Source organism: Canis lupus, chromosome 6 (genome assembly GCF_048164855.1).
Source record: "Canis lupus baileyi chromosome 6, mCanLup2.hap1, whole genome shotgun sequence".
Lineage (NCBI taxonomy): Eukaryota > Metazoa > Chordata > Mammalia > Carnivora > Canidae > Canis > Canis lupus.
The window spans coordinates 39,121,533-39,143,592 of NC_132843.1; the positions used below are offsets into that span (position 1 = coordinate 39,121,533).

General features: G+C 59.5%; 3 protein-coding genes across 10 annotated transcripts; 1 reads left to right on the top strand and 2 right to left on the bottom strand.

Moving 5' to 3' along the window:
* Positions 1 to 3,489: 3,489 nt before the first annotated feature.
* KRTCAP2 (keratinocyte associated protein 2) lies at positions 3,490 to 6,314 on the bottom strand. 2 transcript variants are annotated; one of them, XM_072829799.1, is made up of 5 exons: positions 6,170 to 6,314; positions 5,414 to 5,568; positions 5,259 to 5,322; positions 3,859 to 3,925; positions 3,490 to 3,642 (listed from the first exon to the last, which is right to left on the bottom strand). In XM_072829799.1, the coding sequence occupies exons 1-5, from the start codon at positions 6,276 to 6,278 to the stop codon at positions 3,522 to 3,524; spliced, it is 516 nt and encodes a 171-aa protein (XP_072685900.1). In that variant the 5' UTR covers positions 6,279 to 6,314; the 3' UTR covers positions 3,490 to 3,521. The 2 variants fall into 2 exon arrangements, with proteins under 2 accessions (XP_072685900.1, XP_072685901.1); XM_072829800.1 differs by having other exon boundaries at positions 5,798 to 6,295.
* A 115-nt stretch (positions 6,315 to 6,429) lies between these two features.
* Positions 6,430 to 15,580, top strand: TRIM46 (tripartite motif containing 46). 7 transcript variants are annotated; one of them, XM_072829792.1, is made up of 10 exons: positions 6,432 to 6,591; positions 7,987 to 8,248; positions 8,474 to 8,817; positions 9,469 to 9,612; positions 9,733 to 9,828; positions 10,485 to 10,738; positions 11,006 to 11,127; positions 12,134 to 12,436; positions 13,164 to 13,461; positions 14,440 to 15,580. In XM_072829792.1, the coding sequence occupies exons 1-10, from the start codon at positions 6,529 to 6,531 to the stop codon at positions 14,831 to 14,833; spliced, it is 2,280 nt and encodes a 759-aa protein (XP_072685893.1). In that variant the 5' UTR covers positions 6,432 to 6,528; the 3' UTR covers positions 14,834 to 15,580. The 7 variants fall into 7 exon arrangements, with proteins under 7 accessions (XP_072685898.1, XP_072685893.1, XP_072685897.1 ...); XM_072829794.1 differs by having other exon boundaries at positions 6,471 to 6,601; XM_072829791.1 differs by lacking the exon at positions 6,432 to 6,591 and adding an exon at positions 6,636 to 7,207.
* Positions 15,581 to 16,395: 815 nt separating this feature from the next.
* MUC1 (mucin 1, cell surface associated) lies at positions 16,396 to 21,940 on the bottom strand. The gene is made up of 8 exons (XM_072829807.1): positions 21,638 to 21,940; positions 20,435 to 20,507; positions 18,610 to 20,081; positions 18,448 to 18,503; positions 18,201 to 18,331; positions 17,921 to 18,042; positions 17,686 to 17,835; positions 16,396 to 16,762 (listed from the first exon to the last, which is right to left on the bottom strand). Exons 2-8 carry the CDS (start codon positions 20,493 to 20,495, stop codon positions 16,688 to 16,690), a joined length of 2,067 nt encoding a protein of 688 aa, XP_072685908.1. The 5' UTR covers positions 20,496 to 20,507; positions 21,638 to 21,940; the 3' UTR covers positions 16,396 to 16,687.
* Positions 21,941 to 22,060: the final 120 nt, after the last annotated feature.

Here is a 22,060-nt window from a genome sequence, read left to right on the forward strand (position 1 = left end):
CTTGAGGTACATCTGGGGCACAGACAGACACAAGGGATCTGAGTCCCAGGCATGGTGGCCGAGCACTGAGGGCCCAGCTCCAGGAGAGTGAGTTGGAGAGGAGGACGCCCGCCCAAGCCTTCCCAAGCCCTCCCAAGCCCTTGGTGGCAAGGCCAGGAGAGGGACAGCTGGCTCTGGGGCCTCCCCACCAGGCTTTTGCCCATCACTCCAGGTGAGGCACTCCACATCACTCCAGGTGAGGCACTCTCCATCACTCTGGGGCCTGCAGCGGCTTCCCTGTCTGTCTCCCTAGGAAGCCGAGCAAACAGTATTTCTAGCACAACCTCTGAGGGGCCAGTTCACTCTCAGCCCAAGCCTGGGGGCAGGAGGTAGGGTGTGGGGAGCTTCCCCTCTGCTGGGAGAGAGGCAAATAAAGCTACCTGAAGCAGAGCAATCAGGTGCCATCAACTGTGCCTGCACAGGGGTTCCGGCCATTGTTTGCTTAGGAGGCGGCTCTGTGACTGACCCTAAGTCCAGAAGGAGTCCAGCTCGAGGCCTCTGAGGGGCAGGGCCTTGGGCTTCCTATTCTTTTAAAGTTCCCACAGCGCCCACGGCCTTTTCTGCTCACAAAGAACTTCAATGCTGGCTTTTGACTGAACCTTTCCCCTTTGTGTCTCTCGGCATCTCTGTCTCTACCAGTCTCTGGCTCTCTCATTTCCCAACATCCTTCCTGAGCCCCTGGGGAGCAGTGCTGGGGGGCCAGGGCAGTGGGAACCTAACCATGTCCTGTTCTCACCGAGGACAATAAGGACCGGAAAAGGCTGGAGCCAAGGCCTGGCGCAGACTCGCTCACTCCCTGCCTCCCTGCCCGTCCTGGGCGCCCCCCCCCCCCCTTGTTACACCCTGTGGTGTCCCTTCCTTTTGGTGCCAGCCAGGGAGTCTAGCCTGGAGTTAGGGAGCTCTCTCACCTCACCTTCCCACTGCCCTCCTCTCCAATGGCCTCACCTCCAGCCCCACAACCTGTGCTTCCGAGCCAGGAGCTGCTGGAGCGCCCTCCCCTGCCTCCCACACATCCAAGGCCCCCTCCCCCTGTATTATTGACTCCTGTTTCCGGAGCTGGTGGCGGTGCTGACGGGTGGGAGGGTGTCAGGGCCACGTGTGAAAGAGCAGGAGGAAACATCTGGCTTCCCTCTGTCCCCCAGGGGCTCACTGCCTCTCTCCCCAAGGCCTCCAGCCGCTGGCGTGGAGTGGAGTCCAGGAGTACAGGGGCCAAGAGGTTAGCACCTTTGCCCTCCCCATCTTCAGGCCCTCAGAAGCCATGACGGCCTCACGCCCCCTCACTTAATGATGGTTATTAGTGGGTAGGATACCCCTGCCAGGGTTAATTGGTAGGTTAAGTCAGGCAGCCTGCAACTAGGTACCCCAGAGATAGGCTGGGTGGAGAGCTGAGGTTGGCACCAATCTGTCTTGTAAATGCACTTGTTCCCTGAAGAAGGGGTCATTATCCCTGAGCCACTGTCCCTGGTGCCTACACAGTGGGTGACAGCAGGTGCTCAGATCATTGGGTATGGCCCTGGCACCTGCTCTCCGACTCCTCCCCACCCTTCCTAGCCTGGACCCACCCAAACTCTCCTCTTGGAAGCCAGGGTGTCCTCAGGTGGCCTGAACCCCAGGTGCCTGTGCTCCCTTAGGCTGGGACCCGGCCCTCTGCCCACAGCTCTCACCTCAGTTGGGAAGTTAGGGTTTTACCGAGGGAGCCCTAAAGCCAAATAGCCTCCCCTTAGATCCAGCGCCCATTTTGGACAACCTGTTATCCTCCTCCAGAAGGTCCCCCATCTCACAACACCCTATCACTAGGTAGAGCTTAGACCTCCATCCCCAGGGGATGAGGGGGGGCAGGGGGCCCGGACAGACCTCTGGTGTCCCTTTAACTCTGTCTCCACTCCCAGGAACATTTGATTCAGACTTCAGCCCCCAGAGGCAAGTCCTTCAGGGCTTAGCCAGGTTGAGCCCCAGTCTCCACTCTCCCTAGCCCTCAGAGCCAGCTTGACTGCAGTGGTGCAGGTATGCAGGAGATGCGAGCTCGTGGCGCCCTCTGCAGGCATCCTGGGCACACTGCACAGTACTCAACCAACCTAGGGCCTCTACTCAAAGGGACTCAAATTCTTGACCAGAACTCTTTCAACTCACTTATCTCCATTGGGACGTCATCTCTACTTAGACACATCCTGTGTACATTATTTTGTGACTAGAAAGGCAGGTTCTTTCAACCAACCCACCTGTCTTTACTGCCCGTTACAAAGCACTGTGCAGAATACAATGCTCACCAAGGCACTGTGCACACCCTAAATCTCACACAATCCAGCCGGAGGGAAGGTGCCTAGATGCCCTCAAGGGACAGGTACTCTGGACAGAGAGGATCTTCTCAGGGCAGAGCAGAGTAGGACCTGAGAAACCATATCCTTCATTCCTATCAAGGGTGCCTCCAAGGTTGATGGCCTTGTCCTTACCGTTTTATCTCATTTTAATATTTTATTTGAGGCAGAGACATAGGCAGAGGGAGAAGTAGGCTCCCTATGGGGAGCCCGATGCAGGACTTGATTCTAGGACCCCAGGATCATGGCCTGAGCCAAAGGCAGATGCTCAACCACTGAGCCACCCAGTTGCCTGTTCCTATCATTTTATATACTCTGCTAAAACACAGCAAGTTCCGGGATGCCTGGGTGGCTCAGCGGTTGAGTATCTGCCTTCATCTCAGGACATGATCCTGGAGTTCCAGGATCAAGTCCCACGTCAGGCTCATGCATGGAGCCTGCTTCTCCTCCCTCTGCCTATGTCTCAGCCTCTCTCTGTGTCTCTCATGAATCAACAAAATCTTTAAAAAATTTTTTAAAAATGTAAAAAAAAATAAAACATAACAAGTTCCTAATCTCTTGTCTGTAAAACAGAGAAGAGAAATGAAGACTCCAGAACAAAGAGGATGGGGCAGTGACCAACCTTGGAGTCTTTCTGAACACAGGCATGTGTCCAAGTTGGAGTTGAACAAATGGGTCCAGAAAGGAACATCAGTGGGGAATTCCCTCCCAAGGACTTGGAAAAGGGGCAGGAGGCTTGTTTGCTCAGAGTAACAAAGTCCCCAGGGGTGTAAATGAACTCCATGGGGAGCTGGAGGGGTGAGGGTGCCTTTTCTTCCTTATTCTTCTGTTCCAAGATCTACTCTGGTTCTGATGGGCATAGAAGGCTTCCTGCATTACAGCCTCAACCCCTTGCCCAAAAGGTCAAGACGGCAGATCACTCACGCACTTCTTCTCTTCCATGAAACTTTCACACAAGTACTCACAGCACTGACGACAGTCAATAAATATTTGTTAAGAGATGAACCCTGGAGGAAGGTAAGCCCCACATCCCCAAGGTCTGCAAACAGCAGGTATCCATCTGCCATAAGTAACATTCTGCATACCCATGCAGGCCTTGGCAGAAGAAGCCACAGAATATCACAACTCACAGAACTACAAAGAATCAACTTTATTGGACAGTCAGGGTCAGTTTCTCTTTTTGCCCTTCCCCGTGACCTTGGCTGGTGTGAGAACTGGAGTTGCTGCCTGGTACAGAGTAGAGGAGATCTTGTTGATGTAATACAGGCCAACCATGGAGAAGATAAAGCTACAGGGCAAAGATAAAAAGACTGTGGCATCAGTGTGTATGCTCCCAGCCTGGTGCCTCCTAGGGTCAACAGCAGCAGCAGCCTTAGGAAAATGGGGAAGGGGAAAGGAGGGAGGGCAAAGGGGGAGGGAGGGACAGGGAAGGTCTGAAATTACTAGAGGATCCAGCACCAAAGGACAGGATGCTGCACCCCTTATGCAGCTGTGAGGCACTTACCAAGTGGTGACGCACACTCGATGGATGAGGCCAGATGCAAAGAGAGCCAAAAGGAGGCAAAGAAGAACTGAGAAGGCAAGAGGGGACAAGGAGGGTGGTGGTCGGAATTGGAAACACCAAGCATTCATATGTGGAGTCTAGGAGAAATCTGGGGCCCTCTGAATCTTGGGGGATCTGCTTGGAGGAGTATGGCACAACATCAGCAGGACGATTTCAGACACGTTTAATGATGCCCAGGACACAAAGAGACATGTGCTCGTTACCAGCTCTGTCCCATCACTTCCCTATCCTGGCCTTCTTCTAATGTAAAGGAAAAGGAAAAGTGATACAGAATGTGAAGGGCAAGTTTTGCTCCCATTGGAAGTAGGCCTTTCCAACAAAAGCCAGCCACTAAGGATCAATTCATTACACTGGCTGGCCAGTGGTAGAAGTTGAGGGCCTCACTCCCTGGACACCATCGGAGGGCCGGGTATCTGGATGCATGTGTCCATGGAGGCAGGAAAGGGTCTTGGGCTATCTAGCATAAGACTGGAGAGAAAGTGGCAAGCTAGCCAGCAGGGCAGACACCACCTGCCCAGCTGGGGAGGCCAGGGTGGGAGAAGGGGGTCAAGAACCTTGCCCCACAACAAAGGTTTCTTTAAGAAACCCAGGAAGACGATACACATGGAAACAACATCTCAGAAGTCTAGAGGCTGCTGGACCAAAGGAGCTCTGGAAGGCTGCAACAGGGCTAGGTGGAGAGCCACCACCCAGAGGAGCACAATGACACGAGAGCTATGTGGCAGGTTTGCGTTCTAGCAGATGAAGGCTCCTCAGAGGCGGCATTGGCTGCCACTTTCAAATTCATGACATTCCTTAGGTGATCCTAAGGTGATACTCCAATTGCTTTATGAACTTAATTCTGTATAAATAACTAAATTATCAATTCTCCATTACATGAGCAATAACAAGTATCCTTTCAAAGAAATAATCTAACAATAATTCTAACTTGGTCAGGATTCCTGCTGACCAGAAATCTGGTGTATCTACTAGGGAAGCTCCTCACCATTATCTCAAATAAACAGAACCCACTGCCGCTGATTCAACTTCCCATCAGAACCCCTCAGTAAACTTGGTCCTGTTTCCACCCCCCACCTCCACCTCCCCCCAAGACTATGCAAAGCAAGCATGCAGGTGCCCAGTGTCCTCAGAACCCCCTGAGAACTGGGCTTCCTGCTTTCAGGCCCGAGTCCAAGCGCTCAGAGAGGCGCTGGATTCAAGGGTGGCCTTCTTCTTCTTCTTTTTTTTTTTTTTTTTTTTTTTTTTTGGTATTTCCTTCTTCTGAACAAACTTTATCACCCAAGCACCTGGGAAGTCAGCATTGTGTTGGGGGAGGTTACTCGACTCTCGTTTGCACTTACTCTCAGGGAAGATCTTTGCTTGGAATCCTTTGCCAAAAACCAGATTCTCCAGATTATTGAAGGCCTGGTGGAGGGAGTTAAGGGCAGGTGGAGCGAAGCGACGAGGCGGAACAGCGCCCCCCACCCTCCCACCTCCAGCAGCCCTGGAAGGATACGGTGAGCGAGAAGACGAACAGGCCGGAGCCCAGCAGGCCGCCCTGGATGGTAAGCCACTCGGTGGAGGCCAGCTGGCGGCTGTACATCTGCATCCCGGCGAAGAGCAGCAGGGACAGCAGGGACGAGAGCGCCAGCGAGGTGCCCGTGCCCACGGCTGGAGGGGAGGCGAGCATCAGAGGCGCAGGGTCGGGTCGGGCCCTCCCTGCCGCCCCTCGGGGTTGCGCACCCCCGCTGCGACCCTCCCCCCACGGCGTTCCCGGCCCCCGCGCCCTCCCGCCCCCGCGGCCCGGGACACGTCAGCTCTGCGGGCAGAGGACCGGGGCAGCCGGTGCGCCCCCGCCCCGTCCCGCCGGTCCGTAGGGGGACCCCGCCAGTCCTGTTACCCATCGCACGCTGCCCCCAGGCCCAGAAGGCACTTCAGGAAAGAAAGAGAGGCACCGAACCGCAGCGGCCGTCCGTGCGCATGCGCCAGCCCCGCTCGCGGACTCGCGGACTCGCGGGCCCCCAGGTCCTGCCCGCACTCCCTCTAGGCGCCTGGCCGCAGCGCCCCTGCCGGCACGGAGGAGGTATCGCGTCCAGGAGCGGCCTTGGCCACCGCCCTGGTCCCCTGCCCTTCCCCGCACTCCGAGAGTCGGCTGCCTTCCGCGCAAGACGCTGGGCTCATGGCCCATGGCCTCTAGCCCACTCCTGTCTTTCTTGCATTTATGTCATCTCTAGTGCCCGTTCCTCACACCTCCCTCCCCCGCGTTCGTTGCCTTGGCATCTCCCGTGGGCTCTTGCCCAAGTCCTCCGGTCCTCTTGCTCCGAAACTATCCTCCCGCTGTATGTAAGTAAGATTAGGGAGCCAATGAAGAGTGCGAACATAGGAAATGGCTCCCTCCCTCAAATACCATTCCATGTCACCCCCCCCCCCCCGCGTCTCCAAAAGACCACGTGGGGAGAACTACTGCCCACCTCCTACCTCGACGGGCGCTGTTCGAAGCTGTCCCTGGAGCATGCGCAGTGACATCTCACCCCCCCCTCCCCACACCCCCACCAGGCTCCTGCATCAAGCCCAGGGTTCGCAGCCGCAGCCGGGATCGGGCACCCGGGGGCGGGTGGGCATGGTAGGGCCATGGCTGAGGGTGAGGATATGCAGACCTTCACTTCCATCATGGATGCACTGGTCCGCATCAGTGTGAGTTAAGGTGGGGTCGAGGGGAAGGGGAGGGGGAGCATAGGGGTCCGGGACAGGCCGGGACCTCGGCAGGTGGAGATGAGGCAGGTCGCTGGGATGTAGCCAGGGGGCTGGAGATGGCAGAAAGCACCGGGAGGGTCGGGGTGCAGACTGGAGAGGGTAATCCCGGGGGCAGCCCAGGGGTGAGTGCCGTGTAAGCGTCCATCTGCTGGGGTTTAAGGAACCCGGAGCTACCCGGATGCGGCGGGTGGGCCGGGGTAGCCGCCAGCAGTGCACCAAGCCTGGGGCTGCAGGGCCAACCGGCTATGCTATGAGGAGGGGGCGTGCGTGAGCTTGGACTGTTTCCAAGAAAACTGAGGCTAGGTGAGGGGCGCTGAAGGAGCCGCCCCAGGGTGCAGTTCCAAATTTGGACCCTTCCGTGAGACCCCACCCCACCGCGCCCCCACTCGGGGCTGCCTCTGAGCCCGCGGTTGTCATGGCAACCCGTGCCCGGCTCTCCCAGGGGCGGTGCCAACCCTGCTCCCCCCCACCACTTCCTTCCCCCTCCCTGCCTGTGCCTCCCTCCTTTGTGTCAGCTGCGCCCCTGACCGGGATGGCTGCGAAGAGAGGGACCAAGGTGAGGTGTGGGGGTGGGGCATAGCTTGAGGACCCCCTCCACCAAAAAAGGGAGGGGTACTTCCGGTGGGGAGGGGGCAAGTAGGCGGGCGCTTGTCTCCCTCAAGATTGGGAAGGGGCTTGTGACGAGTCCGGTTGCGCCGGGGAAAGGAGCGGGAGGGCCGGATGGTGCGGGTGGAGGGCAAAGGGAATGGGTTAGTGTCGGGGACCCGAGAAGACGGTTGGGGAGGTGAAGGATGGGGAATGGAGGCTGGGGCGGCTGCAGGCAGAGCCGCGGCAGGATGATGGACGCGGTGAGCAGGAGGATGGAGAGCGTGCGGCGCCTGGCTCTAGGGAGGAGTCACGCTGGGGAGAGGGGTTGCCAGAGAAGGGGGCGGGGGTCTGCATCAAGCTGCAGAATGGGCGGTGTCCTTGAGAGAAGCCGGCGGCCCAGAGGTGGGGGGATGGGGGCCGTGGCCAGGTGAGAGGGGCTGCAGGCCCAGCCCCCGCCGGGGGAGTGAAAGGGGTGGGGCTTGATGCTGGGGGAGGCAGGTGCTCCCACCCGGACCTCCAACCGCCCCTCCGTAGGCTTTAGCTGTCTGCTGTCTGCCGGAGGAAGACGGGCAGGAGCCGGTGCTGGGAAGGTCTGTGAGCCCGGCCCAGGCTCGTGGCTGGGGAAAAGCCCCAGATGGCTTGTTCTGCCCCTTCCTGACAACCTTTGGGCTTCTAAGGGCAGCTGAAAGGCTTGCTGAGATATGCCCAGGTGTCCATGCTCTGACCCAACTCCTGCTCCCTCCACAGACAAGCATGAAGAACATGGAAAAGGAGCTTCTGTGCCCAGTGTGTCAAGAGATGTACAAGCAGCCACTGGTGCTGCCCTGTACTCACAACGTGTGCCAGGCCTGTGCCCGGGAGGTGCTGGGCCAGCAAGGCTATATAGGCCATTGTGGGGACCCCAGCTCTGAGCCCACCTCTCCTGCCTCCACCCCTTCCACCCGAAGTCCCCGCCTCTCCCGCAGAACTCTCCCCAAGCCTGACCGCTTGGATCGGCTGCTTAAGTCAGGTGGGGCTGGGTCCTGTGGGGTGGGGGTGGGGATGGGGATGCTGGGATGTACATCAGGAAGCTGGAAGGGTCTGGCACTGTGCAGAGGGTGAAGACACCGCTCATGCAGGCTCTAATGGGAGCTGAGCTCTGGCACAATAAAAATTATTTTTTTAATTGAACAGACTTTCCCCATCCTCAGCCAGCTGTAACTCCTCCCTCCCTACCTCTCTGGCTCTTCCACAGGCTTTGGGACGTATCCCGGGCGCAAGCGAGGTGCTCTGCACCCCCAGGTGATCATGTTCCCGTGCCCAGCCTGCCAGGGTGATGTGGAACTGGGGGAGCGGGGCCTGGCAGGGCTGTTCCGGAACCTGACCCTTGAGCGTGTGGTGGAGCGGTACCGCCAGAGTGTGAGTGTGGGTGGTGCCATCCTGTGCCAGCTGTGCAAGCCCCCACCGCTAGAGGCCACCAAGGGCTGCACCGAGTGCCGGGCCACCTTCTGCAACGAGTGTTTCAAGCTCTTCCACCCCTGGGGCACCCAGAAGGCCCAGCACGAGCCCACCCTGCCCACCCTCTCCTTCCGCCCCAAGGTGAGCCCGCTAGGAGAGGGACCTGGCAGTGTTGGGTGGGTGGGCGCCCGGCGCTGTGGGCTTCTGAGGGGAGGTGGGCAGAGGTTTGCCTTGGCCAGGCTCCTTCTTCTGTGACAAAAGAAAGGGACTGGATAAATCTTTAAACATCTTGGAGCCCCAATCTTCTGTGTGTGGAATGAGAATGATAAAATCTGCCCTGCAATACCCATACCTTGGGGTTTGTGGACAGGATCACATGAGGTAGTTGGTGAAAGCTCCCCGTCAACAAAGATCTGGCTGCATTCATTCATTCAGCGACCAAATATTTATCAAGCACCCTGTGCCTGGCGCTATTCTAAGCAATGGGGATGGGCAGGGAGCAAGATGGACAAGGTTAATTATTAGCCATGAGGCAGAGATTAATTATCATTATTATTGCCCTTAGGACACATGTCCGTGTAGACGAAGGGAGGGTGGCGGCTGGGCTCCCTTCCGAGCCTTTGCCACCAGTAGGTGGCGCTGCAGGGCACCCCCGGCCCCTCTCCCCATTCCCCTCTCTCCTCTCCTGGCTCCAGCAGCTGGTAGAGGCAGGGCTCCGCACTGCTTCTGCGTTAGGTCAGCGGCCTTAAACTCACCCTTGGCTGATCATGTCGTTGGTCTCTCTGTCCCTAGGGCCTGATGTGCCCAGACCACAAGGAAGAGGTGACCCATTACTGCAAGACATGCCAGCGGCTGGTGTGCCAGCTCTGCCGGGTGAGGCGCACCCACGGCGGACACAAGATCACGCCAGTGCTGAGTGCCTACCAGGCCCTCAAGGTGAGGACCCTGCCTTACTCAACCTTGGTGCTAAGCCACACGCATACCCTCTCACACCGCCTCCTGACTGCTGGCTTCTGCCGAGTGAGGCATGATGCCCACCTCTTTCTTCCCCCTCAGGACAAGCTGACAAAGAGCCTGACATACATCCTGGGAAACCAGGACACAGTACAGACCCAGATCTGTGAGCTGGAGGAGACCGTGAGGCACACTGAGGTGAGGGAGGGCACGGAGGTGGGCCTGCAGATAGGCACGGCCCAATCCCCTGGTCGAAAGCTCAGGGAGCCCACGTGTGGTCCACGGATGTGTCTGGTTCAACCAGGCTAGCAGGAACAACAGTGCCCCAGGCCAGGCTGTACCTGGGGCTACAGTGGGGACGGGGTGGCTATCACCCAGGGCAAGGATAGTTTAGGGAGCCCTGGGGACATAGCTCAGATGCCCTCAGGCTCTGCTGCCTGCTGAGGATGGCACATGTCCCTGGAGCTAGGGTAAGGCTATGGTCTCTGATACCTGCTGCCAGGTCACTTGAGTAAACTGACCTGGGGACAGACAATAAGGGTGGCCCGGAGGCCAGTAAACATTAGTGCAGTCCAAGTGGACATTAGTGCAGTCATAGTCTCTTTTATTTGGGGGACTCCTTATAGGGTCAGGATTATGGTGTGGGCATCCAGGAAGGTTGGCACAAAGTCTCAGGAGCTGAGCCCATCTGGGTGTGCAGGTGCTGTTGCAATAGGGCCGTGAGCCTGGAATGGGTGGGTAGGATTTGCTTGGGGCCTTCGTCATCCTAGCTGTGCTGTGGTGCCCCAGGAGGCTGGCATAGGCTGGCACAGGTGCTGCCTTCAAGAAGGTAGTGAGTGTTGCTCTTTGGGCAGGTGAGTGGTCAGCAGGCCAAGGAGGAGGTGTCCCAGCTGGTTCGGGGACTGGGGGCTGTGCTGGAGGAGAAGCGGGCATCACTACTCCAGGCCATTGAGGAATGCCAGCAGGAGCGGCTGGCCCGTCTGAGCGCCCAGATCCAGGAGCACCGGAGCCTACTGGATGGCTCAGGTCTGGTGGGCTATGCCCAGGAGGTTCTTAAGGAGACAGACCAACCCTGCTTTGTGCAAGCAGCCAAGCAGCTGCACAACAGGTACACGGGCACAGCACAAGGGCACAGGCTCCTAGGGGCAGGGGCATCATGGGTGCAGCCACTGTGGAAGACAGCCTCCAGAGTGCTGCCCAATGGAGAGATGAGCCCTGAGGGGGTTTGTCCAGCCAAGCTGATATCCAGCTGGCCTGAAGGGACAAGGAAGTGACCTAAGCAAGTGCCAAAGCTCTAGGGATGGGCGAGGCAGAATCAAGGGGCAGGGCAGCTGCCCACACAGCAGTGCCTGACCCTTGCCTGCCCGCATCCCAGGATTGCCCGGGCCACGGAGGCCCTCCAGACGTTCCGGCCAGCTGCCAGCTCCTCCTTCCGCCATTGTCAGTTGGACGTAGGGCGTGAGATGAAGCTGCTGACAGAGCTTAACTTCCTACAAGGTGAGGAGGTGGCCGGGGTGGCCCCGCGCCCAATTAGAGCCTTCCTCCCTTCTTTCCCAGCAGCGGGCCCGGGGGGCAGTGCCCACCGGGGACCTCCCTGGCCTCCTGCCCAGCCTGGCCAGCTGCCCCTCCCACCTCACCCACCCGGCCACACTGTCCCACCGCGCTCAGCGCTGCTTCTCCCTCTCTTTGTTTGTAGGCTGTGGCCACCGCGGACTCTGCTCCGGAGCACCCCAGGCAAGTCAGCGGCCCTGCCCCGGGGGCCCTGCCCTGCCGCCCCCACTCAGCTCGGCCACCCACTCATTGCTTCCTTCTCTGTCTTGCCCTCACCAAACTCTTGGTCCTCCTCCCACCCCCCTGCCCTAGTCCCCTTTGTCTCTCTCTGCCTGCCGTAGGCTCCTGCCTCATCCCTGCCCTTCTGACCTTTTGTCCTTGGGATCCTTGCCCTCTGGACTTTACTTCTCTTTCCCTTGGCCTTTGTCTCCTGCCATTGTCAAGCTGATGCTTGCCCTTTGCTGTCCCCTTCTCTGCCTTGCTGACTCTCACATCTGTCTCCCTCCAACTCCACCCCTCCTTCCTGTCCAGTGCCCTTTTTCCTGGGTCCAAGTGGCCTCTGCCTGCCTTTCTCCACGGCTTCTCTTTATTCATAGAATTTAAAAGGTCGTAGAAAGAAGGGTCCCCATCTGGTCTAAGACCATTTTTGACAGAGGAGGAAACTGAGACCCAGAAATGGGAAGCAACTGCCCCAAGGCTGGAGCTGGGCAAAGGGCAGTCCAGGACCCGCACGAGGCCTCCTGCCCTCTGCGAGTGCACGCCAACACACCTCTCCCCTGCTCCTTTGGGCTCTGCCCTACCCCTCCCTGCCAGGCACCCAGGTGGCCTCATCTCCAGCCCCCTCTCACCCACACTCACCCCCCCGGCCCCCGCTGCTTTCCCCTTTCCTGCCTGCCCTCCATGCCAGGCCCATGACCAGGCCCCGACTGACCCCAGCTGTCTCTCCCAACAGTGCCCGAGGCTCCCGTCATTGACACCCAGCGCACCTTTGCCTACGACCAGATATTCCTGTGCTGGCGGCTGCCCCCCCACTCGCCACCTGCCTGGCACTACACCATCGAGTTCCGGCGTACCGATGTGCCTGCCCAGCCAGGCCCCGCCCGCTGGCAGCGGCGGGAAGAGGTGAGGGGCACCAGTGCCCTGCTCGAGAACCCTGACACAGGCTCTGTGTACGTGCTGCGTGTCCGCGGCTGCAACAAAGCTGGCTACGGCGAGTACAGTGAAGATGTGCACCTACACACACCCCCGGCACCTGGTGAGTGGGCAGATGGGGGGCACTGTATGGCACCTCCAGGGCGCAGGGTGTGTGGGGACCCACGAGCCCTACTGACAGCTGGTGCTGGGCAGGCACTGGACAGACAACAGTGGGCTGTGCTCCCGGACCCTGGGGCTAGGCTGCCTGGGTTCACATCCCTACTCTGCCTCTTGCCAGAGGTGGCCCTGGGCGAGTCGTGTGCCCCCACTGAACTCCCAGTCCCTCTTCTGTAGGGACAGTGACAGTGTCTGTGAGAATGAAGCCAGGTGAGTTCCCAGCTCCCACTAAGAACTCCATGATGGCAGCTCTCCAGGGGGGCCCAGCTGGGGGGTGCGCTGCAAGGTGTAGGTTGGAGGTAGGGGGCATAGCACCAGCTGGAACAGAGCAGCAGTGGGGACTCTCTGGGGGGCTAGCCATCAGAGAGGGGTGGGAGGAAGCCCTGCAAGTCCTCTAGGTCTGGGGAACCAGTGTCTGGGCCCACCACTAAAACTCTTCCTGGGATCTCGGGCCCATTTGGGATGCTCTTCTTTTCTCCCTGTGTTCTCCATTGCGATTCTGTAGGCCCTGGTCCCTGGAGCCCCCACCCATCCCTGGCAGCATGTTTCACGTTCCACAATCTTCCAGTGTCCTTTGCTGACACCTCACGGCCTCCACGGCCTCCCTGGCCGGTGTTGAGGCCAGTGTTCATCACCTGACGTCTCTCCTTTGTTACCCTCCCCGACTGCAGTCCTGCACTTTTTCCTCGACGGCCGCTGGGGGACAAGCCGGGAGCGTCTGGCCATCAGCAAGGACCAGCGAGCAGTACGGAGTGTGCCGGGGCTGCCACTGCTGCTGGCTGCGGAGCGGCTGCTCACCGGCTGCCACCTGAGCGTGGACGTGGTCCTGGGCGATGTGGCTGTGACCCAAGGACGCAGCTACTGGGCCTGTGCCGTGGACCCGGCCTCCTACTTGGTCAAGGTGGGCGTCGGCCTGGAGAGCAAGCTTCAGGAAAGCTTCCAGGGTGCCCCCGATGTGATCAGCCCCAGGTCAGGCCTCTTGGGGGGTGGCATGGGGGCCCAGGTGGGGGAGCTGAGGATGGGATGGGGGTGGTGAGGGGAGCTCCCACGGGCTTGGGGGGCAGTGGGGGACTCTAGGAGCATGGATGCCAGGCTGAGGCCTGTGGCTGGGGCAGGCGGGGGCTTAGGGGAAGGGCTTGGAGAATTGGTTTTCCAAGGAGGAGCATATGGCTGGGAGAGGGGGCCATCCACTTGCTCCATCTGTCCTCAGGACCACCACACCATCTCTCCGAGCCTCTGCGCCTCCCAACACCCTGTTCCAATGCATTTTCTCCACGAAACCCTCTCTCCTCCTTCACCATGTCTGTTCTCAACATCCTGAGATCCTTCCCTGAAAATGTCCACCTCCATCTCCTCTCTTGCCAACGCCTGTTTAACACCCCCTAATACATGCACTTCTCCAAACCCTTCCTCCCAGCACTCCCTTAGCAATCTCTAAATACCCCATTTCTCTGCAGTACTCTCCTGCCAACATCAATCCCCCCAACCCTGTGGCGCCCCCAGCCCCCTCCATCCCACCTCCCTCCCAACACCCACCTCCCCGACCACCTTCTCTCTCCAGCCCCTCAGTGACGAAACCCTCATCCTTGAATGCTCCTTGAGGGCCTCACCAGCATGATGTCCCCATGTCCCCACATGGTTCTCCTTGCTACTTGCTCATCTCCTGTCTTCCTGGGACACTTGATCCCCAGCTAGTCCCTCCTTCTCCGCCACCTCCCTGCCAGTGTGCCTGCTTTCAATATCCCTCTCCCGCTAGACTCACACCCGCAGCCCCACATTTTCATCGCTGTGTCTGCACACATCCTCTCAGTACCCCAAATGGATCCTTTCAACCACTTGCTCCCTGACATTCCATCCTCATGGGCTCAGGCCTCTGCCCCCACCCACCCACCCGGAGTGCCACACCCCTCCCCCCCAACACTCTCCTACCCAACTCCACTTCTGCAGGTACGATCCGGACAGTGGGCATGACAGTGGTGCCGAGGATGCCACAGTGGAGGCGTCCCCGCCCTTCGCTTTCCTGACCATCGGCATGGGCAAGATCCTGCTGGGGTCTGGGGCCAGCTCAAATGCAGGGCTGACAGGGCGGGATGGCCCTGCTGCCAGCTGCACTGTGCCCCTGCCACCCCGCCTGGGCATCTGCCTGGACTATGAACGGGGCCGCGTCTCCTTCCTGGATGCTGTGTCCTTCCGTGGGCTCTTGGAGTGCCCTCTGGACTGCTCAGGGCCTGTGTGCCCTGCCTTCTGCTTCATTGGGGGTGGTGCAGTGCAGCTTCAGGAGCCCGTGGGCACTAAGCCTGAGAGGAAGGTCACCATTGGGGGCTTTGCCAAGCTGGACTGACCCTTTCTGGCCCCTCCTGGGCCCTGGTCCCCAGGCCTGCTGGAGCTGGGTTATTCCTCCGGCAGCTTCTCCCCAAACTCTTCCTGCCATGTCGTCCTGTCCCTTTCCCTATGTCTGTGTATTCCTGGGGCCTTCTCTTGACCAAGGGACTCTCCCCTGCTCACCCTTCTAGATGTCCCCCATTCTCTCCATTGCCTGTTAAGCCAGGCTCCAGCCCCCACCAAGTCTCTGCCCCACACCCTGCCCATGGCATCTTACCCAATTCACGGAGAGAGCCCCTGCCCCATCCTTGTCCTGTACCCCTCCCCAGGCTGACTGGGAGGGAAGGCATCTGGAACACTGGGCATGGCCCCCAGCTCTGCGCTCTGCCCTTGGCCCTGCCCAGCTCCCTGCCCCATGGATGCTGAGCTCCAGCCTCGGGGCAGGCAGGCACTCCCTGGTGAGAGGATGGGGGCCCCTGTCATCCTGCTTGAGTTGTCCAGGTCCCATGTCCCTCAGCCGCATGCCTGTATCTCTCCTCCCTCTTGCATGCTTCACCCTGTCCCACACCCATGCCAACGTGCCAAGTCTCCCTTGGGGCCCCAGCTGAAGTTGGGTGTCCCCAGTGGGTTCGGCTAGGCAAGGCCTTTGGGGCTCCCTGCTGCCCCTGCAGTGGGCACTGCCAGGCCTGTGCCAAGCAACAGCTGTTATTTTCATGGTTTATAAACAATAAATGACGTTGCCAGGCACATCTCTGCCTTCCCTGAACCTGACCATCCCTTTTCATTTCTGCGCTGGGTGTGACAGGTGGGAAGGATCCAGGGAGCTCCGCTACTGCTCAGAACAGGGGTGCTCAGGGGATCTGCTGCCCAAGGGAAGGAGATCCCAAGCCAGGTGCTCCCAACCCTCCTCCAGCCACACGTTCTGGCTCAGGCTCCAGGTGACAGTGGCCTTCAGGGGGTATATTGTGCTGGTGGCTGAAGGCCATGCCAGGGCCAAGGCCCCCAGGGCATGTGGTGAGGGGGGCAGGCACCGTGCCTGGGCCCAAAGGGTCAGGGAACCAGAACCACTTCCCCATTCCCAAGGTGCCTAGAGCAGACCCTGCTGGCCAGGGAGGGGGCCAGGCCTGGCGTCAGCGTCCGGATCTAATGCTGTGCTTATCGTGGCCTGTTGACTCTATGTTGACTCTGCCTGTGTTATCACTGCCCACGGACTTACTTCACACCCTGGCAGCTAAGAATAGAGCCGCCTATGGGCACTGGGCCAAGGGGAGGCAAGGGCGTGGCTGCCACCAGCCCCCAGCCTGAGGAGAGGGGAGAGCCAGGGGTGCAGGTAGAGCTGGGTCACACTGACTTCGGGTCATGCTGGCCTCCAAGCCAACTCAGTTTCGTTTCCTCCTTCCTTGTGTGCCACCAGGGATGCCAGAGGTGACCTGTGCCCCAATGTCATCTCTCCACGTCTCCTGCTTTCCAGACAAAGCCTATTCCTTGCCTTCTTTCCCTGCCCCCAACTCCTGCAAAGATCCCTTCCAACGCCCCCCCAGCCTGCCCCCCACCTATGGGTCACAGATGACAGATCCAAAATTGGCAGTCAGCACAGATGAGGTCCCCATTTTATTCAGCCATGGTCTGGTTTGTACTTCCAACCCGGGGCTTTCTGGGTCAGTCCTCCTGGGAGCCCCTGTCCCCAAGGGGCTCGGATGGGCTTCATCAGCAGGGCTGACATGGGGTAGGGGACATGGTGGGGTCTGTGAACAGCCCACCTGAACCCCCTAGTTCACCAGCCCAGAACACAGTTGAGAGGAGAGGACTCTGGTGGGGGTCTGGGGGAGGCAAGTGGCATTGTCATCTGGACCGCTGGGCAGGCAATGTGCTCCTACAAGTTGGCAGAAGTGGCTGCTGGGTTCGGGTTCATGTAAGAGAGGCTGCTGCCCCCATTGCCTGCAGAAACCTGGGTGGAGGGAGGAGACATGGGCTGAGAAGCTGTGGGTTTCCTGGGAGGAAGTGGCTCCTGGATCACACCACAGGGTGGGGTAATAGGTCCGAGAGTCTAACTCTCAAAGGGTTAATTAGGAGAGCACCTGCTGGGCACTAGCAGCAGCCAGGTGACTGTAAACAGGGCGCAGGGCCACTCCTCCTCCCTCTGGTCCCCTTCACTGCCCCCCTCGGCTCTCAGCAGCCCCCTCGCCCTCCCCTACTGCCCCTTTCTCCTTCCATCGCGCTCCTCCAGCCCAAGCAGGAGTATCTGCCTCTGTAAGACTGGGAGAAGGAAGTCTCTGAGCAAAGAAAACAGGCTCAAGGGAAGGAAATTCCCCTCCCCCGACCTGGAGTGTCGCTCAGGTGGCCCAAGTAATTATTGACTAGGTCCTGGAGAGAAAGGCCAGGTGAGAAACAAGGAGGAGGGGTCCTCATTTCCTCCAGACTCCTGAGAACCCCTTGGCACCCAGGCTCACCTGGATGGGTTATACTTCTCCCCCACATCAGAGACCCCCTCTATTCCTGCCAGACTTTCTAAATCCACTCTCTGCTCCTAGGAGCTAAATGAATAGGGGCACAGGTGCTCATCCTGTATTGATGGCGTCACATCCCTTTCATCCTGGGTCCCAGGGAGCAGCTTGTGCTGCCAGTTCAGCGGAGCGGGGAATGCTGCTTTGGAAATGCTGGTCGTGGGGACACTCTCTTTTGAGATCCCCTTCCTCTCAAGGTCTCCTCCCCTCCCCCCGCTGTTCCACCCCACCCCTCCTGCCTCCGTGGGCCGCCACCACCACCACCACTTACTTGGTGCCCCTCTCCTATTCTACCTTCTCTGAGCATTTTCAGAAGCCCCGCACAGCCCAAACCTCTGCCTCCCTCCACCTGCGGGGCCCTCCTCACCTCCTCATAGGGGCTGCGTCTATTACCGCCAGGGGGCACATAGCGCCCATGGGTGTGGTAGGTGGGGTACTCGCTCATAGGATGGTAGGCGTCTCGGGTTGGAAAGATGTCCAGCTGCCCACAGTTCTTTCGGCGGCACTGGCACACAGTCTGGGAGAAACAGGGTGTTATGGGAGGCCATGGAGTTTCTTCTAGCAGGGGGGCTTCTGGCCAGGGCTGGAGACCTAACACTTACCAGGGCAACAACATAGATGATGGCGAGTGCAACCAGAACACAGACCAGCACCAGCAGGGCAATGCCCCAGCCAGGAACCCCAGACTTGAACGGGGCAGAGGAAGGGAAGGACACATCTCGCACTAAAAGGAAAAGTAGGGGTCAGAATATTCTTCCAAAGGAATGACCTTCCGTATTAACACCCTGGGGGACAGTAGGAACCCAGGTGCTGGAGAGAGGGGCCCCCGGAGACAGAAACAGAGACATGGTGCTGGGCCACAGCTGGGAAAGGTGGCCTCACCACTAATACTCGAGATGTTCAGGTTATATCTGGCTCCTTCTTTGCTGTCTTCAAACTGTGTCTTCACCTTGTTGGCATCAGTGGCACCATTTCGGAAGGCCAGAGTTGATTCTACCACCACAGATCCGGGTCTGCTCACAGGGAAAGCGGTGACTCAACCATAAGTCCCACCTTCAGGCGCAGAGACTCCCCCAACCAAGGCAACCTGCCCCTCCCCCACACAGGTTCCACACCCAGAACCCCCTACCTGAATCTGATGTTATAAAGGCCCAGGAAATATTCCTGTCCATAAATCTGCAAAAACTGGGGTGAGAATGGAAGGACTAAGGCTTGAGGCAAACAGTCCAGGCAGTTTGGAGGCTGCTGTGGGGGGAGCATGGAGCACAGAAGAATAAAGACACCTACTCACCAATTCAGAAATGTTCCTCTGCAGCTCCTGGTAGTAGTTGCTGCTGGGATTTTCCAGAGAAGAATTAAACTGGAGGTTCAAAATGGAAAAGGACAGGAAGAAGAAGGAGATCCTAATAGACTGGGGAGAAGTGCTATGATTGGAGGAGATGGGAGGTTCCATGTTATGGTTAGTGGTACTGGCGGTAGTCCTGGTGGTGTGGCTGCTGGCCCAGGATGAGGAGCTGAGTTTTCCCAAGGTGGAGGTGGAGCTTGAGGCTAGGCTGGTGGTGGAGGATGAGGTGCCATGCTGTGCTGGGGTGGTGGTGGAGCCTGAGACAGGGCTGCCGGTAGGGGATGAGGAGGTGGAGCTTGAGGCTGGGCTGCTGGTCAAGGATGAAGAGCTATGCTTTCTCAAGGTGGAGGTCAAGCTTGGGGCTGGGCTGCTGGTCAAGGATGAAGAGCTATGCTTTCTCAAGGTGGAGGTCAAGCTTGGGGCTGGGCTGCTGGTCGGGGATGAGGTGCCATGCTGTGCTGGGGTGATTATCGAGCCTGAGACAGGGCTGCTGGTCAAGGATGAGGAGCTGTGTTTTCCCAGGCTGGTGGTCGAGCTTGAGGCTGGGCTGCTGGTCAAGGACGAGGAGCTATGCTTTCTCAAGGTGGAGGACGAGCTTGAGGCTGGGCCGCTGGTCGGGGATGAGGTGCCATGCTGTGCTGGGGTGATTATCGAGCCTGAGACAGGGCTGCTGGTCAAGGATGAGGAGCTGTGTTTTCCCAGGCTGGTGGTCGAGCTTGGGGCTGGGCGGCTGGTTGGGGATGAGGAGCTGAGTTTTCCCAGGCTGGTGTTTGAGCTTGAGGCTGGGCTGCTGGTCAAGGACGAGGAGCTATGCTTTCTCAAGGTGGAGGTTGAGCTTGAGGCTGGGCTGCTGGTCAAGGATGAGGAGCTATGCTTTCTCAAGGTGGAGGACGAGCTTGAGGCTGGGCCGCTGGTCGGGGATGAGGTGCCATGCTGTGCTGGGGTGATTATCGAGCCTGAGACAGGGCTGCTGGTCAAGGATGAGGAGCTGTGTTTTCCCAGGCTGGTGGTCGAGCTTGGGGCTGGGCGGCTGGTTGGGGATGAGGAGCTGAGTTTTCCCAGGCTGGTGTTTGAGCTTGAGGCTGGGCTGCTGGTCAAGGACGAGGAGCTATGCTTTCTCAAGGTGGAGGTTGAGCTTGAGGCTGGGCTGCTGGTCAAGGATGAGGAGCTATGCTTTCTCAAGGTGGAGGACGAGCTTGAGGCTGGGCCGCTGGTCGGGGATGAGGTGCCATGCTGTGCTGGGGTGATTATCGAGCCTGAGACAGGGCTGCTGGTCAAGGATGAGGAGCTGTGTTTTCCCAGGCTGGTGGTCGAGCTTGGGGCTGGGCTGCTGGTCAAGGACGAGGAGCTATGCTTTCTCAAGGTGGAGGACGAGCTTGAGGCTGGGCTGCTGGTCAGGGATGAGTTGCCTCCCTGTGCTGGGGTGATTATGGAGCCTGAGACAGGGCCCTCTTCCTCCTTCCTGTTAGTCTCCCTCTCTCTTCCCACACCCTCTGATCTTAGCTGTCCATTTCTCCAATCCTAATATTTACCTCTCCCGACTCCCACCACCTCCCCAGACTTCTCTCCAGGTCACTGTAAGGTCCTGGTGCCAGCTCTCCTGAGGGGCTGACTCTCCCATCTGTCCTTAGCCTCTCTCCATTCCGGCACAGACTGGGTCACCCCTGTCTGCAAATTCTGCCCCTGGGGGTGCGATCCGCTAGGAAAGAAAACCCACAGAATGGCTGGGAAGACCCCATGAGCAAGGCAGCCCCCATCTTGTGCCCCTCACCTGTAAGCTCTCGGGTTACCAGGAGCAGGAAGAAGAAAGGGGCCTGGAAGCTTGGAATCATGGTGGTGGTGAACTGGGTGGGAGGAGGTGGAACAGTTTCAGGAAGGCGCTGCGTGTGAGGTGGAGCGATCACAGGCGCCTGCTGCTTTATACCGGTCCCCAGCCCGCCCTAGACTCCCTGCGAGCAGGTGACAGGTAACAAAACTCCACCCCTTCCCCCTTTCCTTACCTCCGACTTCTTCCTCCTCCTCCCCAACCATTCCTGGGCCCTCCTGGAGGGTACCTGGGCTCCCATCACTCAACCCTCTGACAACCTGTTTGTTCTCCAAATGGTCTACTCCTTCTACCAACCACTCCCTGGCTCCAGAAGGCAGTGGAGGAGTGGGGGGAGTCCAGGACCTGGGTCTCCCGGGCTCCCCGTTTAGCCTCAGGGCGACAATCAGGGTGAGAAAAGGAACAGAGGAATGGGCTACGTCAGACCCGGACAGCAGGCCGAGGAAGCCCACCCTTAGGTCCCTCACCCCACTGCCTCATTTTCACCGGGTCCCTGGAAGCCGCCCTGCGGGGGCTGGGGAGGAGCGAGACGGCTCGAAAAAGGGTGGACCGGGTGCCACTCGTGAACCCCCTCCCCCCGCCACTTTCCGGAATCTCTGCTCCTCGGCCAGTCCCAGCCGCTCCCTGTCCCGTTCCTCACGCAGGTCCCCCGAAACCCACAGTCCCCGCCCCTGCAGCAGCCCGCGTGCCCTCCTCAGCTTCTCTGGAGGCGGGGGCGGGGGTTAGAACCCCTTCAAGCTCCGCGGGACCCCGGGGTCTTTCCTGTCGGATCCTCGGTCAGCGGCGGGCCGGGCTCTCCTGCCCCCTGGCGGCCCCCGGGAGCCTGGCAGCCGTGCGCGCGGGAACCGGGGGCGCCGGGGTCTCGGGAGAAAGCAGCGTGCTAGAGCGCGGCCGGAGGGGCCGAGGCGGGAGGTCGGGGAGACGCGGGCCCCGGCGCGCAGGTCAGGGGCTCGCCCGCAGAACGCAGGGACGCGCGGCTCAGTCCACGGAGGGGCTGTCGGCGATAGGGGACCCCGGGGCGCGTGGGGCGGGGTCCCAGGGAGCCGGCGCTCGGTGGGTGGGGCCCTGAGGTACGCGGTAGGGGCGCCGAGGTATGTGGGAGAGGACAGCGGAATGTGGGAAGGGAAATGGGTCAGGTTAATGACTCACTTAGCAGGCAGGGACTAGGTGGGGCAACAGAATGGTATTTGGGGGCCCCCGAGCGACGCTGGGGGGCGGCAGGCTCTGCTGCGACCACGGGCCGTCTGTGTGGGGGCGTGATGGGGGTGCAAGGAGGACGAGGGCAGGAATGTCTGGCGCGGGGAGGTATTTGGGGCACAGAGCACATGGAGCGCGGGGGTCGGGCCCCCTCCGGAGGCTACATCCCCCCAGTTCTCGGTGGCCGCGAGTACAGGCTGGACAAGGAACTTTCAGGGCACTCGGGTGCGGTGGGGCTGGAAGAAGCCGGGCGGCCAGGCGGGGCGCGCGGCCCGGGGGTGGGGAGGGGGTTGGCGCGGAGGCCCCCCCACCCGCCCGCGGGAGAAAGCGCTAGCATCTAAGTGGGCGGGCCCAAAACTTCGGCCCCGTCGTTGC

Excerpts from the sequence above, each read along its gene's own strand:
- KRTCAP2 (XM_072829799.1), bottom strand. The coding sequence starts at position 6,278 with ATGTTCGCACTCTTCATTGGCTCCCTAATCTTACTTACATACAGCGGG. Across the intron at positions 5,569-6,169 it reads AGCCCACGGGAGATGCCAAG|CCGTGGGCACGGGCACCTCG; the intron begins GCAACGAACGCG and ends CCTCCCCTCCAG. Across the intron at positions 3,643-3,858 it reads CGAGTGTGCGTCACCACTTG|CTTTATCTTCTCCATGGTTG; the intron begins GTAAGTGCCTCA and ends TTTGCCCTGTAG.
- TRIM46 (XM_072829791.1), top strand. The coding sequence starts at position 7,067 with ATGGCAACCCGTGCCCGGCTCTCCCAGGGGCGGTGCCAACCCTGCTCC. Across the intron at positions 9,829-10,484 it reads AGACCGTGAGGCACACTGAG|GTGAGTGGTCAGCAGGCCAA; the intron begins GTGAGGGAGGGC and ends CTCTTTGGGCAG. Across the intron at positions 10,739-11,005 it reads GCCAAGCAGCTGCACAACAG|GATTGCCCGGGCCACGGAGG; the intron begins GTACACGGGCAC and ends CCCGCATCCCAG.
- MUC1 (XM_072829807.1), bottom strand. The coding sequence starts at position 20,495 with ATGATTCCAAGCTTCCAGGCCCCTTTCTTCTTCCTGCTCCTGGTAACC. Across the intron at positions 18,504-18,609 it reads AGAGGAACATTTCTGAATTG|TTTTTGCAGATTTATGGACA; the intron begins GTGAGTAGGTGT and ends TTCTCACCCCAG. Across the intron at positions 17,836-17,920 it reads TCATCTATGTTGTTGCCCTG|ACTGTGTGCCAGTGCCGCCG; the intron begins GTAAGTGTTAGG and ends TGTTTCTCCCAG.